Source organism: Astatotilapia calliptera, chromosome 13, assembly GCF_964374335.1.
Source record: "Astatotilapia calliptera chromosome 13, fAstCal68.1, whole genome shotgun sequence".
Classification (NCBI taxonomy): domain Eukaryota; kingdom Metazoa; phylum Chordata; class Actinopteri; order Cichliformes; family Cichlidae; genus Astatotilapia; species Astatotilapia calliptera.
The window spans coordinates 12,189,300-12,203,588 of NC_137434.1; the positions used below are offsets into that span (position 1 = coordinate 12,189,300).

A 14,289-nucleotide genomic window follows, 5' to 3' on the forward strand; every position below is an offset into this window, starting at 1 on the left:
GACGCTCGTGGAGTGCAGTCAGCTTCTTCAGCCAGTAGGCGTGAACCATGTCGGGCCCTGGTGCTGTCCAACTCTTCATACTGGAGACCCTTTCTTGGATATCTGCCACTGTGATGGTTACTGGACCCTGTTCAGGGAGGTCGCTGTGGTCTGCCCTCAGATCCACTAGCCACTGAGCATTGCCGTTATGGGTTGCATCCTTCTCCCATATGCTCTTCCAGTATTGCTCCGTCTCCAGCCTTGGTGGTGCTGTTCTCTTATTGTTCCCTTGCCACTGAGAGTACACCTTTGCTGGTTCTGTGGAGAACAGCTGGTTTATTCTCCTGCCTTCTATCTCTCTGGTGTACCTCCTCAAGCGGCTGGCCAAGGCTGTGAGTCTTTGCTTGGCAGTTTCCAAGGCCTCAGGTATGGACAGCTTGCTGTATTTCTTAGGCACCTTATTTGTCGCACCTTTCTGCAACTCTGTTAGTTGGCTAACCTCCCTCCGTGCTACTTTGATCTTGCCCTCTAGCCTCCTTCTCCATGGAGGGTACTGCCCCTTGTGGCTGTTCAACTTGTAGCCAAGCATCTCACTGATCACCGCTGCCGTATTGTAGATCAGCTTGTTAGTGTCGGTAATCGTGGTTGTAGGTATTGCCCGTAGTGCTGCATTAACATCATCTAGCAGACCTTCTGAGGGTACTTCACGTAATCTTGGTAACCGGCTACGGGGGATCCAGGTTTCAAGCTTGGCCATGATCCTATTTTTCAGGTCAGCTCCTCTCGCACTCAACGATCCTTCTCCTATCGCACTTGGGGCTATGTACCCAATCTCGGGTGGGGGTGATGATATCTCCCCCCTGACCTGGCGTCCTGACTCCTCCTTGCCGTAGCATTTGTGTTGTACCTCGTCAATCTCTAGCTGTGAGAGCAGTCCCTTCTTTCGAATGTTGGAACACTGAGCCACTAGTTGTTTCGCCGTCATTGTGGATGTTGGGTATCGAAGAATCCATAGGTCCCTCATCCTATTCATGTAGCCCCTTCCGCCGGGGTTACTTGCGTAGTAGCATTCCAACAACGCCCTGTTTTCGTCCCTTGCCCACCGATGCCTTCTTGTTCCAGTAGCCCACTTTTCGTCAGGGTGCCCTGGTTCCTCAACACCTGACGCGGACCTTGTTGATCCGGGCGACGTCCGAGCCGGCATGCCTTCATATTTATCTGTCTCGCTCATGTCTGCGGTAGGCTTGCTTAGCATAGGGGGTCTAGCCTTAGGACCCTTACTGGATACAGACGCCCCAGGCAGGAATCGAACTTGCGATCCTCTGTTCCAAAGGCGTGTAGTTTAACCACTACGCTATCCAGCTGCTTATATATATATATATATATATATATATATATATATCTATATATATATCTATATATATATATATCTATATATATATATATATATATATATGTACTTCTGTGTGTGTGGCGTGTTACTGCAGAACCAAATAAACACAAGCATACTCAAGTTATTTTGCCAATTAATTAAATAAAACTGAACCTCAAAGCAATCAGTCAATGATTAGCAGATTCAATATGAAAGAACAAGTTACATCCACAAAGATGCAATAAACAGGTAAAACCGAGGCTCTGCAGTGTGCCAGCTGTTGCTTTTCTCAATATTAAAAATAAACCAAAAAACCAAATAAACAAACAAACTCACAGTCCTTGCAGCTTCGAGCTCCAGCTGGATCTCCTTAACCTTATTATCAGCTTCTGTCCTTAAAGCAGTCTTCTGTAACTCTGCGTCCTCCAGAGCCAGAGCGGCCTGCTGTTCCCGTTCCTTAGCCAGCTGTGCAAACTCCTCTTTGCACTGCTCCTAAACAGCATTTTAAAAAAAAATACAAATATTAAAGTTATATTTTTCTTATTTGATACAGTGGTTTTTTTGCTAAACTGAACAAGGGAAAACATTTTGCACCAACCACAGCTTTGTTGATTTTCTCTTTCATCTCTTCTTCTTTAACTGCCAAAGCTTCACTGTGGAGCTTTTCCATGTTGGCCACAGTTTCCTCTGATGATTTCTAATATTGGTTAAAAAAAAAAAAAAAGAATGGTAAATATAAATACAGATGATCATAGCTCGTGAAACAAAGTGATATTACTGCTCTCCATGACAGCAGTGGAACATTTTATACACACTAAATTCTTTTTAATGTAAATGCTTACAATACTGAGTCAATGTTGGTACTTCTGTGGCTACAATATATCATTTTCAAAGAAGCCAACACTTTGGATAAAGCTAGAAATATGACTGCAGCAAATTACTTATTCGATCAATAAACAAATATTCAGGAGATGTCCTTTCCTGACCTTCATGATGGTGACAACCTCCTGTTTGACTCGTGTGAGTTCCTGCTGCAGACTCTTCCTCTCTTGCTCACTGGCCCGTTCGATTTCTTTCACTTGCTCTTCCAGCTGAACCTGCAGCTGTTTTCGAGCCTCCTCTGCCCTCTGAGCTACACCCAGTGCTCGTTCAAGTTCCTCAAAAGCTATTGGAGGGGGGGAAAAAAAAAAATCACAAACATATCTAGAAAAAACTGAACTTTTCTGTACATTACCTGACATGGACAGCACGTACCCGATTTCTCAGCCTTTTCTTTCTGTTCCTGTACTTCTTCTTTCTGGGCTATAGCTTGCTGGAGCCTGGACCGCAGCTGTGCAATCTCCTCTTCTTTCATTTCCAGTGTCTCGTGCATCTGCCGTTTGGTCTCAGCAATGACCATTCCCTGAAAAACAAAAAACCAGTACCCCATGAAAGAAAAATCATCCCTTTACCTGTATACCCTGAGCACAGGAATCAACACTAAAGCTTATGTTGATCTGCTCTCCATGAACGAGGGCTGTAAAACTCAGCCCTGTGCTATTAATTGTGTTACGGCTTTAAGCGCTTTCAGCATTCCTCGCAGAACTGCTATCCATCCTGCAGTGCTGGGGTCAAAGTTTAAGCTAAACAATATGAGTCTGAAGCTACTCAACAGCAGAGTAAAAACACACACACGGCCACACACATACACATGTAACTGAAACGGAAGAACCTTCAATCCAGACCTCAAAGCTCCTCACTAACCTTGTCCTGCTCCAGCTGTTCAATGAGATTCTTGGCATCACGCAGCTGAGTGATCAGCTTAGTCTTCTCTGTTGTGTGTAGTTCCTTTAAAGACAAAACAATCGACAGAATTAAAAATAAAAAAAGTCACACGTGTCCTAATGGCATGAATGCCACTTCACAATGCACCGCTTCCTACATCCTGTATACGTGTTTGCTCTGATAACTTCCCAATCAGATGCTTTCTGTACCACCCAGGATGCCTCACCCACAAGCCAAACAACCAGTGTGTATACATGGCCAACTAAACCAACAAGTCAACCCAAATTACAGCTCACTCTTGCAACCGTGGCATGTAGTAGACATGTCTCTGTGGCACCGCACTTTAACAAGCAGTTACTAAACAGGAAATGTTGGGCTATGTTTCTCTGTTGTTTGACACAAGTGTGCCAACGGCATGAGTATGTATGCAGCACTGTGATTAACAGAATGTTTTCATAATGTCAAAACGTATCATATGAATAAACAAAGAGACAAAGAAAGACCAAATAGCATACAATACTCAAGGACGGCAACACACAGTTAAAACATGAATTCAAAAATAGTTGAAGTTAGGGTCTGGAAAAGTAGACAGATGTTCTGCTTTATGGGATATTTGTCTGAAGCAAAGGAGAAGGACAGCCCAGCAGTTCCAGGATCCCTTCATGCTGTTTTAGGAGGGCTAAACGCCTGTTAACCTCTGCTTTCCCTGACAAAGGACAGGCCTCCATTCCCAAACAAGCTGCGGATTTATACAAAAAAAACAACCCCCCCCCCCAAAAAAAAAAAATATTATGGCAATAAATGAAAGCAAGTCAATCAAGTGACGGCACATACAAGCTGTCTATTATTTCAATGGCTTTGTTACAACAACCACTTGTTATCATGCGCTGCAAAACATCAGAGCGACTAAGGACAAACTACACGAGCTGATCATACCACTGCAGCAAAATGTTTTGAAATCAATGAAAACAATGGCTCAGTCATGTCACGCTGACATGACATGAACCCTCACTCTGGAGCTCAGCCAGAGAATTTGGATGTTCGGACTCTGAGAACCACAGCGATCTGCTGTGTCACGAGATAATGGAGTCACATACTCAGCGGACCATAAAGACTCTGGCAGACAGTTTGCGGCACAGTATTAATTCCTCTAAACACACTGCTCAGTCCTTACCGTCCATCCCCACTTTAATCAAACCTCTTTATAATTATAGTTTACTACTTGGTTTATAGCAAGTGCTCATCTCTGGGAAATCAGTTTGAAATATCTGGGCACTTTAACTTATTGTTGCTGTAATTCTGTGTATATTTAATCCAAAATGTATAGTTTTGTTTGACTGAAAGCGTCCTAATATTACAGTATAACTACACTCCAACTCTTCTATCATTTCTGAAAAACACAGGGTAACCACCTTCATCTTCTCCAACTCATGCAGTCGCTCCTGCAGCTGCTCCTGCAGAGTTTCATTCTCACTGCTAAGCTGGGCGCTTCGCTCCTTGTGTGTACGCATGACTTCCTTGCACTTCTGCAGCAAGTTTTCTTGCCTCTTCACTCTCTTCTGCAGAGCCTCCATGAGTTTAGTTGGATCACTGTTGCCCTCTCCTGTCCAGAAATTAAAATTCACTGCTTAGAATAAAAAAATTTGCTCACACAGTGTGACTCCTTACTACAGGCAACTAAATAACCATATATTTTAATAAATACACTTACCCTCAATGACTTCAGGCTCTACTTCGTTCTCCTTCAAAGGACTCTGTGTGGGAGAAGCAGAGACTTCAACAGCTTCAGACTGAGGAACCTCTCCTTCAGGGGGCAGCGAGCCATCGGGGCCCACTTGGAGCCGTTTCTTCAACAGAGCAACCTTAGAGGAACAAAGATCAATAAATGAATCACAGTCCCTTTGGCAACTTGAGATAGATCTGTTATTGTTCCCCGCAATCGAACTCAGAGTTATAGTTATACAGATTCATTACTCCTGCCATGGAGGTTTTCTCCATTTGGCTGTTTGTTATCAAGACGACTAAAATTGTATGGACAAATCCGCATGATGTAGATATGCAGTCTCAAACAACTCTTGATTTTTACATGACTGTTTGTGCATTACATGGTTCTTTCAGCTTTTTGATTTCAGGTAACCTACTCATTTTCAAGGCAAGTGAAGCATTCCTGTTTGGTCTGAGAAACTTTTAAATACAAAACCTCTGCACTTCATTTGTCTCTGATTTTAAATAACGTCACATTTATTCAGAACTCAAGAACCATTTATACCAGAACATCACTGCAGTGATTATCATGCTTAAACTGAAAGGATTAATGTGAAATTATCATTAAAGCAGGTTTTAAAGTAAATTTTTTTAAAAGTTACATTTAAACTGGGTTTGGGTGTTTTGTTTTGTACGGTGTTTAAAATAAGCCATACTTATAAAGTTGTAATCCTAAACAGCAGAAAAGCTTTGGCTTATTTTCCCACCACCATCCACACACCTGTGTTTGTAGCACAGTGATCATCTGGTCTTTCTCCTCCAGCGCAGCATCAAACTCATCTTGCAGGTGTTTCTTGGCCTGTTGGTCCATCTGAAGCTCCTATACAGTAGATTATTCATTCATTTGTGCAGTTTATATTAATAAAAAAATGATTTTAATCTAAAGACACAAAAACATCCATAGCATATAGCCGTACCTCTCGTAGTTCCCCTATCCTGCGCAGTGCTTTATCTTGACTCTGACTGAGGATGGCCTGGGGAGAACAAAAATGTACGTTGGATCAGTTCAGATGTTATTCTCTTTTTCCAAAAAACATCCGATGAGAAAAATACTGACAAAAAAAAAAAAAAAAAGGATGTAAAATGTACCTGCGTTTTCTCTTTTTCTCGCTGTACGGTACGGTACGCAGTAACCAGCTGCATGACAAAGATGTAAAGATGAGCAGGAGTTATATTCATGTACAGACTTTACACTTTACTCTTCAAGCATCCTGTCTGTTTTCTCACCTCCGAATACTTCCCCCTGTACTTCCCCAGGCTCCTCTCTACTCTAAGCATTCGGTGTAACAACTGCTCTTTGGACAGAGACTCTACACTTCCTGGTGGCTCCTCGGCCTCGCTCTCAATGTCCGAGGGTGGATCATATGCCGGGGCACTGGGGGACTCGTTTTCTCCCAAAGGAGTCAGGGATTCGCGTGATGAAGTTCGGACCAGGTTGTCTTTAGATGAAGAGCGAAACAGATTTTCCGCCCGACTGGCTCCGCTACGAATCAATGACTCCATTGAGGGCACTTTCAGCTGTAGTTTCTGGGTAAATGACTGTGGCTCCTCTTTCTGTTACAAACCAAAACAAAAAACATAAAGATCTCAAACTCATTAATGAATGTGCAAAAACACTGAAATAATCACATTGAAAAGATTAAAGAGGAGGCTTGGTAATACTCTTACATGAGGAGAAGTACTTCCATCCCCATTGATGCTGCCTCTGGGAGACCTCAATGCACCTTTAGAGGCACTCTAAAGACCAAAAAATAAAGATGAGATTATGAGGAAAAGGGCAGCTGTATCAGCGAACTTGTCCTGGGCCAGTTAGTCATCCACACCCAGCGTGGCTCTCCCTGATTACTCTGGAGGGAGCAATATTAGTATTGCTGGGAGCAATGCAGGGGCAATGGGTACCCTCATGCAACTTGGAAAAAACAGAGGGGTTAAATACACAAAAGAAGGCATCTCTACTGTAGAATAAACAAAAAGGGGTTAAGACAAAACTACAAACAGCCATGAGGTCAGAACAAATAGTTAAAAGTCAAGTAGGAGAGCTGCGTTTGAATTAAAGATGCTTGGCAGTGCTGTGTGCAGCTGCATTACAGGAGGACAACGTCACAACTGATGTGAGGGAACATTTAGCAGCTTAGTTGGTTTAGTTGATTTGTTAGAAGCAGCATCAAAGTGAGCAACTCTTCTCCTCCCTTGTCCAGCTCCAAGCTACTCCTTCCTGTGGATTACTTGTTTCCGCTTCATTTTCACAGCTAGTCATGTGAACGCTTGCTTTCAACCAAGCCTGTCAAGAGCTTCGTGACCACTACCACTAGACGTTTTTTTTAAGTGGATCTATTTAGTTATTGTACATGTGTGTGAAGAACAAGAAGAATTTGGGTATAAAGCAAAGAGTCAGCAAAAGTAGTGGAAAAAAAAATGTCAGCATGTGAACAAACACAGCAGGCCTCAATCTTTTAAGAAATGTGACCTTCGCTAAAGTTTTACTGTCAAGACTTCAATGACATGCAAGGTGTCTGAGTGATTAGCAATAAAAAGGAACTTGTTTGTTTGTAAGACAACTCCATTAGCGCCTTTATATTTCGTCCTGTGTCCCTGTGCTCTTATTTCTCTGTTATTTCCCATCATCCCCAGATGGCCGCTCCTCGCCAAGACTGGTTTTGCTGGAGGTTAAAATAGAGTATTTATAGCATTACCTTTCACTATTATGCCCTTCATGCCTGCCTATTTTCAGTCATATAAAAAAAAAAAAAAATGAACAATGACTCATGGATAATTACTGCAGAACGGTACACCAAATGTAAACCTACCAAACCAGGGCACTTGAGTGCCTCTATTTCAGGACCACAAGATCAAACAAAATTCTCACAGGGACAAATCAGAAACCAAATTTAAAACAGATCATAGACCACAAAACGTGACTGAGAAGAGTTACTATGACCAACTCCACAAAGTACCATTTAAAATATAAAGAAAAATTATGACAGAAGGCTCCAGTCAACAGACAAACATTGCTAGCAGAACAAGTAAAAAAACAAAAACAAAAACAAAAAACAAATATAAAAAAATAAATAAATCTATGAAATGATTTCATGAGTAAATTTAAATATAATGAGATCCCAAAATCAAGACTATGTCACATCGCTAACATGTGAAAATGACTGTGATGGACATTTGTATCTGTGGCTTTAGCACATCAACACTCCTACAACTCTATACCAGGAATCTAATGATCCCTTCATGCAAATATCAAAGCAAAGGTTACATAAAAGAACGATGAAAAGGTCAAAGAGTAACTGCATCTTAATCAGTGTCATTAACCATACACATAATGAAGAGGCAACAGAATTTAAGGCTTCCCCTCTTTCCAAACTACAGATCATAAGCAGCATCTAGCAAGAGGTGAATCAGACAGATCAACCAAAGAAATCATTATGAGACGGTCAAGACATTGTTAATAAATTCTAAATATTCATGGGTCCACTTAAACACAGCCAAACCGCTGACAGATACCATCTCAGTTCAGTCTCTTGAGGTTCGTATTTTATTGCAGTTGAATTCATCAAACAGTTGCTTTCATTTGCATATTTTTCGTTTTGTTCTCCGATAACTGGCACAATAACACTACAAGTTGACTGGCAGTCATTCTGAAGCAGCTGTGCTGAAGTAATAAAGTCCTTGTTTTATAATCACTACATTATCTCACAATATCCACACAAATCCTGGTTAATGACAGCAGCTGGGGCGCGTACTGGGCTATGTTGGCATTTAAAATGAGCAAGCAGAGTTAAGAGACAATTAAACAATGTCTCTCAATTTTACTGACACATGACCCTCATACTGAGCTCCATTTACCTGCTACAAACCTAGTTACAAAGCAGACTTATGCAGTCTAGAAATTATTTTGAAGAGCTGTGTGTACAAATGTATGTATCTGAATACGGACGACCCATACGTTCTTACAATTGGTGCTTAGTATCTACTGACAATGTCAAAAAAAAATAGACCTTAACTTTAATAACAGTAATTAATAAGCAGTTACAAGCAATACCAACTTTCATTTGTCACATCAAATATATCTTAAATAAAGAAACAGCTATTTGGATGTGTTTGTTTACTTAGAGAGTTAGACAAAATCTTCAATTTTAATTTGTTAAAAACTTGTCCCATAAAGAAAAATCTCAACTCTCCAAATACACAGACTTTAGCGGAGACGGGACAAAGGCGATCAGGCAACATAACAGGATTTAAGGGTCTACAAGGGTCTCTAGGGCAAGCAGCAAAGATCACCTAAAGACAAATGGGCACTGTTCATTTCTTTGACACATCACAAACTGAAAGAAGGGACAACAAACAAACATGGGGCAGAACGCACAGAAGCTTCTATCCTACAGTGTAAACCACAACCTAGTAGATGCAAAATTAACCTACATATGAGATGCCTTCTTGCTACTAAATCCAAAGCAAACAGGAGACGGAGAGCAGGGAACAAGCTGTCCCTACTTGGGCAACAGTCCTCTACCGATTCCCCAAAGGCATGGAAGACGGGAGGAAGGAACGGGGCAAGAGGAGGAGGAAAAGAAGAAAGATGAAAGAGGCAGGAAGTGAGGACAAACTCACCACACTGGCTACCTGGGCCGTTTGGGGTCGTTTTGAATGGTCCAGAGCAAAGATAGTATACTCAGAGAGAAAAGCGGGCTCTGCTATCATCCCGGCCAGCACCTGACCCCCATCAGTGCAGTAACGGGACGAAAGGTGGGGAAAGGAGAGGAACACAGAGAGCAATGAGAAAAACAACAGCATGAGTGTGAAAAGGCCCTGAAGGAAGTGGCTGACCAGCCTGATGAGAGGAGGCTGGCGGAGAGAGAGAGAAAGACTGAGATGAATAAAAAAGAGAAAGCAGACAGTGAAACAGAGGGAGAGATACTACATAAGCTGGGAAAAAAAAAAATCTGAAAAACTGAAAAGCACTCAATCAACAGTAATGTTATGAGTAACAGTTTCACATCTCCTCATGTAATCTTCACAATTTTAACCAGGGCTAAATCTGCCTTCAGTCATGAAACAATGCTTTCAGAGATGTCAAAGTGTTAATGATTCGTGAGGTGAAGAAAAGATGCTGTGATGCTACACGAAGCTTCTACGCTGAGGCTGCCGAGCCACTTAACAGCAACACATGTGTGCTTCCAAAGGCACAAGTGGGGAGAGCAGTGCATAGAAACCTGACCAAAAGGGACGGTGCCACTACTCCAGTGAGCGTTCTGCAGTGTTGAAATGAAGGAAAAAGTGATTAAGATATATTTTTATCTGAAAAACAACGAAGACTGTAAACATCCATATCTAATCTCAACAGATGTAATAACAACATGTTGCATCATCAGTTGTAGAGTCACTGCCATTAAACCTATGCTTATCTACCTCTTTCTAATAGAGCATAGTCCTGCATTGAATTGACTTGTCAGTATCTATTGAGGCAAAATATGGCAACTAGTCACAGGAGACACAAAAAAACACTGAGGAGGATACATCAATTATTCATAGACATGCTGAAACACTGTCTGCTCTACACCATTAAAACGCCCTTTCCATTGTCTCTAAAGAAGGAGCTGCTCATTTGGTGGAACAGGGTCTTTTAAAAATGTAACAATAATAATGATAATAACAATAATAATAAGTGACTTCAGACACTTAAAATACCATACGAATGGAATCCAAGTGCTGACTGCTCTGCAACATTAATGACCACAGTGTAAGCCTGGCTCATATGTTCCCATCTGGTGTTGGCTATTGTATGCACTGCAATATGTTTATGAGTCCAGGGTTCAATATGTCTAGATTGTTGGATTACTTTAAATAATTGGATCAAAGAAGTTTGCTAGTGACAACCAGAAGATTCTGAAAACCAACAGCACTAAGTGTTCACTTGTATGTTATAAAGCAGACATTATGCATAAACAAAGCATACAAAGCACATTTTTAAAGCCTAAGAGAAACAATCATTAGAATGTAAGCTGGGGAGGGACTTGGAAACCTCTGCAGGCTGTGGTCTGAACACAAGTATACATACATAAATAAAGATATGAATCACAGGCTGACACCATGCTCACCTCTCTGTCGCTGGGAGAAGGTGTGCCATCACTAAATGGGGGAGTTTGGCTGTTACGTCGGTCTCCACTGCTGATCTGTAAAATAAATAAGTAATAAGGAAAAAGAAGTAATAATAATAGTAATAAATTAATTGAAAAAAAACATAGTCATAACAATAATATTGATTTTGTTGCCTGGCAGTAAATCAAACTTTAATACAGATGCTTGCTGGGTGTAAGTTCTCTTGTTACTGGATTTCACCTTTTGTATGCCTTCACCTTTGAGCCAAACTCAGTCTAAGATTGTGGTTTTACAGAAAGTCAGTGGAAATCATAAACTGCACACAAGCTCTGAATAACAAATGTAAATTTGTTCCTCAAAAACAGCCAATCTGCATAAGAACCAAGCCAATTCGAACAAGGTAATTTATCTATCCATCTTCCAAAGGGTTGCTGGATCTGCATATTGTATGCCAGATGCAGCCCTCTCATTTATCTGGATAGGGAACAAGCCCTAGCTTGTGAGCCCCGGAGTCTGGGTTTGGATCTCCTCCCAGAACTGAACTGGGGATCTTTTGCATGTAAGGCAAACAGAGAAATGCAGCGAAAATATCTACATTAACTTGGAACTGAACTATGATGGACCTCCAAACTATGACACATACCTTCAGTCCTTCACATATATTTAGGAGAGCTTAAAGAAACTTGCAGTTTCATATTTCAAAGAACATTTCGCATTTTTTAACAGAAGAGGAAAGCAAGGGATCTGATGAGGTTTCTAGCGCTTGACAATGACAAACTTCCAACTCGAAATCTGTGTGCTACTTCTGTATTGTTTTTAATAGAGGCGCCTGGGAGTAGTAGGATTTGCAAGGGTCAAATATAGCTTCCAGCTGACATCCACTGGCAGCTAATGCAAGAAGCATTAACTCAGACACGCCCATGTTGTCACTGGCGAGTATAAAAATGCGGGCTGGCATTTTGGCTACAAACAAATTGATGATTAGCTGTATGAAGTGAGACTTTTCTTCTACTCGGACAACGGGATTTACCAGTTCCAGCTGTTCCAACCGCTGACAGCTAAGTTAAGCTGCTAACTTAAGGACTTAGCACGGTGCTAATGTTTGCAAGACAGTAAAGGGACGAACTGACAATTCAAGTTAGCTTATTAAGCTGTCAGCTTGAGTTATCTTAATGAGAAATAACTAGACAACCACTTCCAAACCGTGAAGTCTTTGCAACAGACGTTAACTTAGCTAGTTAGCTCCGAGCACCACAACAACTAACCTGGGCCTGCTGAGGTGACTGCGCATTCCTCTGCGGAGACTGCTCCTCGTTTAGCTTCTGCTTGAGTTTTTTAAACATCTTGTCACGCCGATATAAACTGGTGACCAAGTGTCGACTTTCCGGCGGAGAGTTTTTTTGTTTTTATTCAGCCTATCATCCAGTACTCAGGGGCAGACTTCCTTGTTCGCTTCTAATTTTCTGCAGGTAGGCCTATCTGCGCATGTGCGGCCAACGTGGAGGAAATCTGAAACGTCAGACTTAAAGGGCCAGTCTGGGCTCAGTTAGCTACAGCGCCCCCTTAGATAGCAGCGTGCTTGGGATATATTACAGCCTAAGACAGTTGAAATGAGAAGACAGTTTAACACATGTGGTATACAGAAGCACATACAAAACAACAACAACAAAAACACAACACAAGGAATCCTCACAAAGAGGGATAAAAACAAACAAACAAATAAGGCCGTATTTTAAAAATTACATTCCAAGATAGATGCAATAAACTCAGTCCTGCAATGTCAAATGCAATGTCAAAAAGGAACAATAACTTTAAGTCTAATAAGTATTTTATAGTACTCATCTATTTACTAACTCATTCTTAAAAACAGAAAATAAAATTCAGAAACACCAAATTTGCATTTGTGGATGTGGTATTTTGCATCACTTCCTTAAAACACTGAATGAAAAATATACATGAATGAATTTAAAGATCTTTGTATGAGGAAAACAGATGGGAAACATCTTTATCTGAATTTCTTTTTTTAATGATAGACTGGTGATTTGTCCAGGGTGTACCCTGCCTCTCACTCTATGACAGCAGGGATAGGCAACAGCCACCCCACAACCAAGCGCAAAAGAAAGGATGGATGGACGAAATATTAACAAAATGTAGAAAGTGAAATCTATTTTCCTAAGTCTCTTCTTGAGCTCCATGTTAAATCTAGACTTAAATTTAAAATCCTTCTCCTCACATGCATGGTCCTTGGTTTAAAGATCTCATAGACCTCATTGCATGTCCTACTCTTCACTCCAAGTTTGCAGGTTTAGTTGTGGGTCCTGAAATTTCCAATGGGAGACAGAGTCTTCTGCTATCAGGCTCCTCTTCTGCGAAAGGAGCTCCCAGTTTGGGTTCAGGGCAGAGACACGCTGGCTATTAAAAGCTGTAACCTGTCAAAAGGTGCAGATAAATACAAAATCACAGTTTGGACTCAAGAGGGCACTCTTTAAGCATGTTTTACTGTGATTTTCCTTCAGGCCAATTGAAAACACAACTAACAAGACTTACATAAGATTTCGTCCTTTATGTTCTATCAGGTTTTCCGGCTGGTAGTATTTTGTCTCTGCTAGGAGAAGTTTAATTACTTTCCCTTTAATCTTTGGCAGCATACCTAAAAGTGAATGTCACAGCGGGGGAAAGCTGGAGCGTTACACATTGTTGCCAACATAGCTGCTTCTTGTGTTGTAATTAATGTCTTTGTGCTGCAGCAGCTGAAGCAGAGCCAGTTTTACCAGTGCAGTGCTGCTGAACCGAGCACAGAGGTCCGTACAATTGCCAGAGGATGACCTCTAACACAGCGGTTCTTTTGTCGGTGTGGCAGCGGCACTGAGCTGAAATGAGTTTTCTGTAGCAGTCTTTTCAAAATTTAATGCCTTCAATAACACAGACAAACATGACACCCTCAAAATGCTACCAGTGTTTTAAATTTATAAAATTTAAAGTATTTATTTTATATAAACCCATTCTAAGATCACCATGATTTACAACTAATAGCCTGCAGGTTAGCATCTGTCTTCCCAGTTGGAACAAGGCACACGAGAGGCATACAGTGAGCAACACAAACAGATGAACAACAGCTCAAATTTATTATTTATATGGTTCTCTGATTAGGTCACTCTTCTTCTGGGGTTGGTATTAATCTTAAAACTATGCATATCTAAAAAAGACACTGTATGTTTGCTCTTAATCTGAGTCATAATGTCTTGGGTAATGTAAACTGTAACAGACACTGAACCTGCTAGAAAAAAGTCTCACCATAGGCGTGA

The 14,289-nt window shown here is 41.1% G+C and overlaps 1 protein-coding gene across 2 annotated transcripts in view; it reads right to left on the reverse strand.

The window, feature by feature from the left end:
- golga4 (golgin A4) overlaps window positions 1-12,479 on the reverse strand; it is a 26,590-nt gene extending 14,111 nt beyond the window's left edge. The window contains exons 1-14 of one of the 2 annotated variants that reach the window (XM_026189733.2): window positions 12,250-12,479; window positions 10,984-11,058; window positions 6,548-6,616; window positions 6,107-6,433; window positions 5,969-6,016; window positions 5,797-5,853; window positions 5,601-5,699; window positions 4,827-4,977; window positions 4,528-4,718; window positions 3,095-3,178; window positions 2,606-2,753; window positions 2,338-2,516; window positions 1,950-2,048; window positions 1,688-1,843 (exon numbers count right to left, since the gene is read on the reverse strand). In XM_026189733.2, the coding sequence (XP_026045518.1) occupies window positions 1,688-1,843; window positions 1,950-2,048; window positions 2,338-2,516; window positions 2,606-2,753; window positions 3,095-3,178; window positions 4,528-4,718; window positions 4,827-4,977; window positions 5,601-5,699; window positions 5,797-5,853; window positions 5,969-6,016; window positions 6,107-6,433; window positions 6,548-6,616; window positions 10,984-11,058; window positions 12,250-12,327 (1,761 nt within the window). In that variant the 5' untranslated portion in view covers window positions 12,328-12,479. Of the gene's footprint in view, window positions 1-1,687; window positions 1,844-1,949; window positions 2,049-2,337; window positions 2,517-2,605; window positions 2,754-3,094; window positions 3,179-4,527; window positions 4,719-4,826; window positions 4,978-5,600; window positions 5,700-5,796; window positions 5,854-5,968; window positions 6,017-6,106; window positions 6,434-6,547; window positions 6,617-9,496; window positions 9,827-10,983; window positions 11,059-12,249 lie in introns of those variants that run through there. The other variant, XM_080288110.1, reaches the window with a different exon arrangement.
- Between the last annotated feature and the right edge of the window lie 1,810 nt (window positions 12,480-14,289).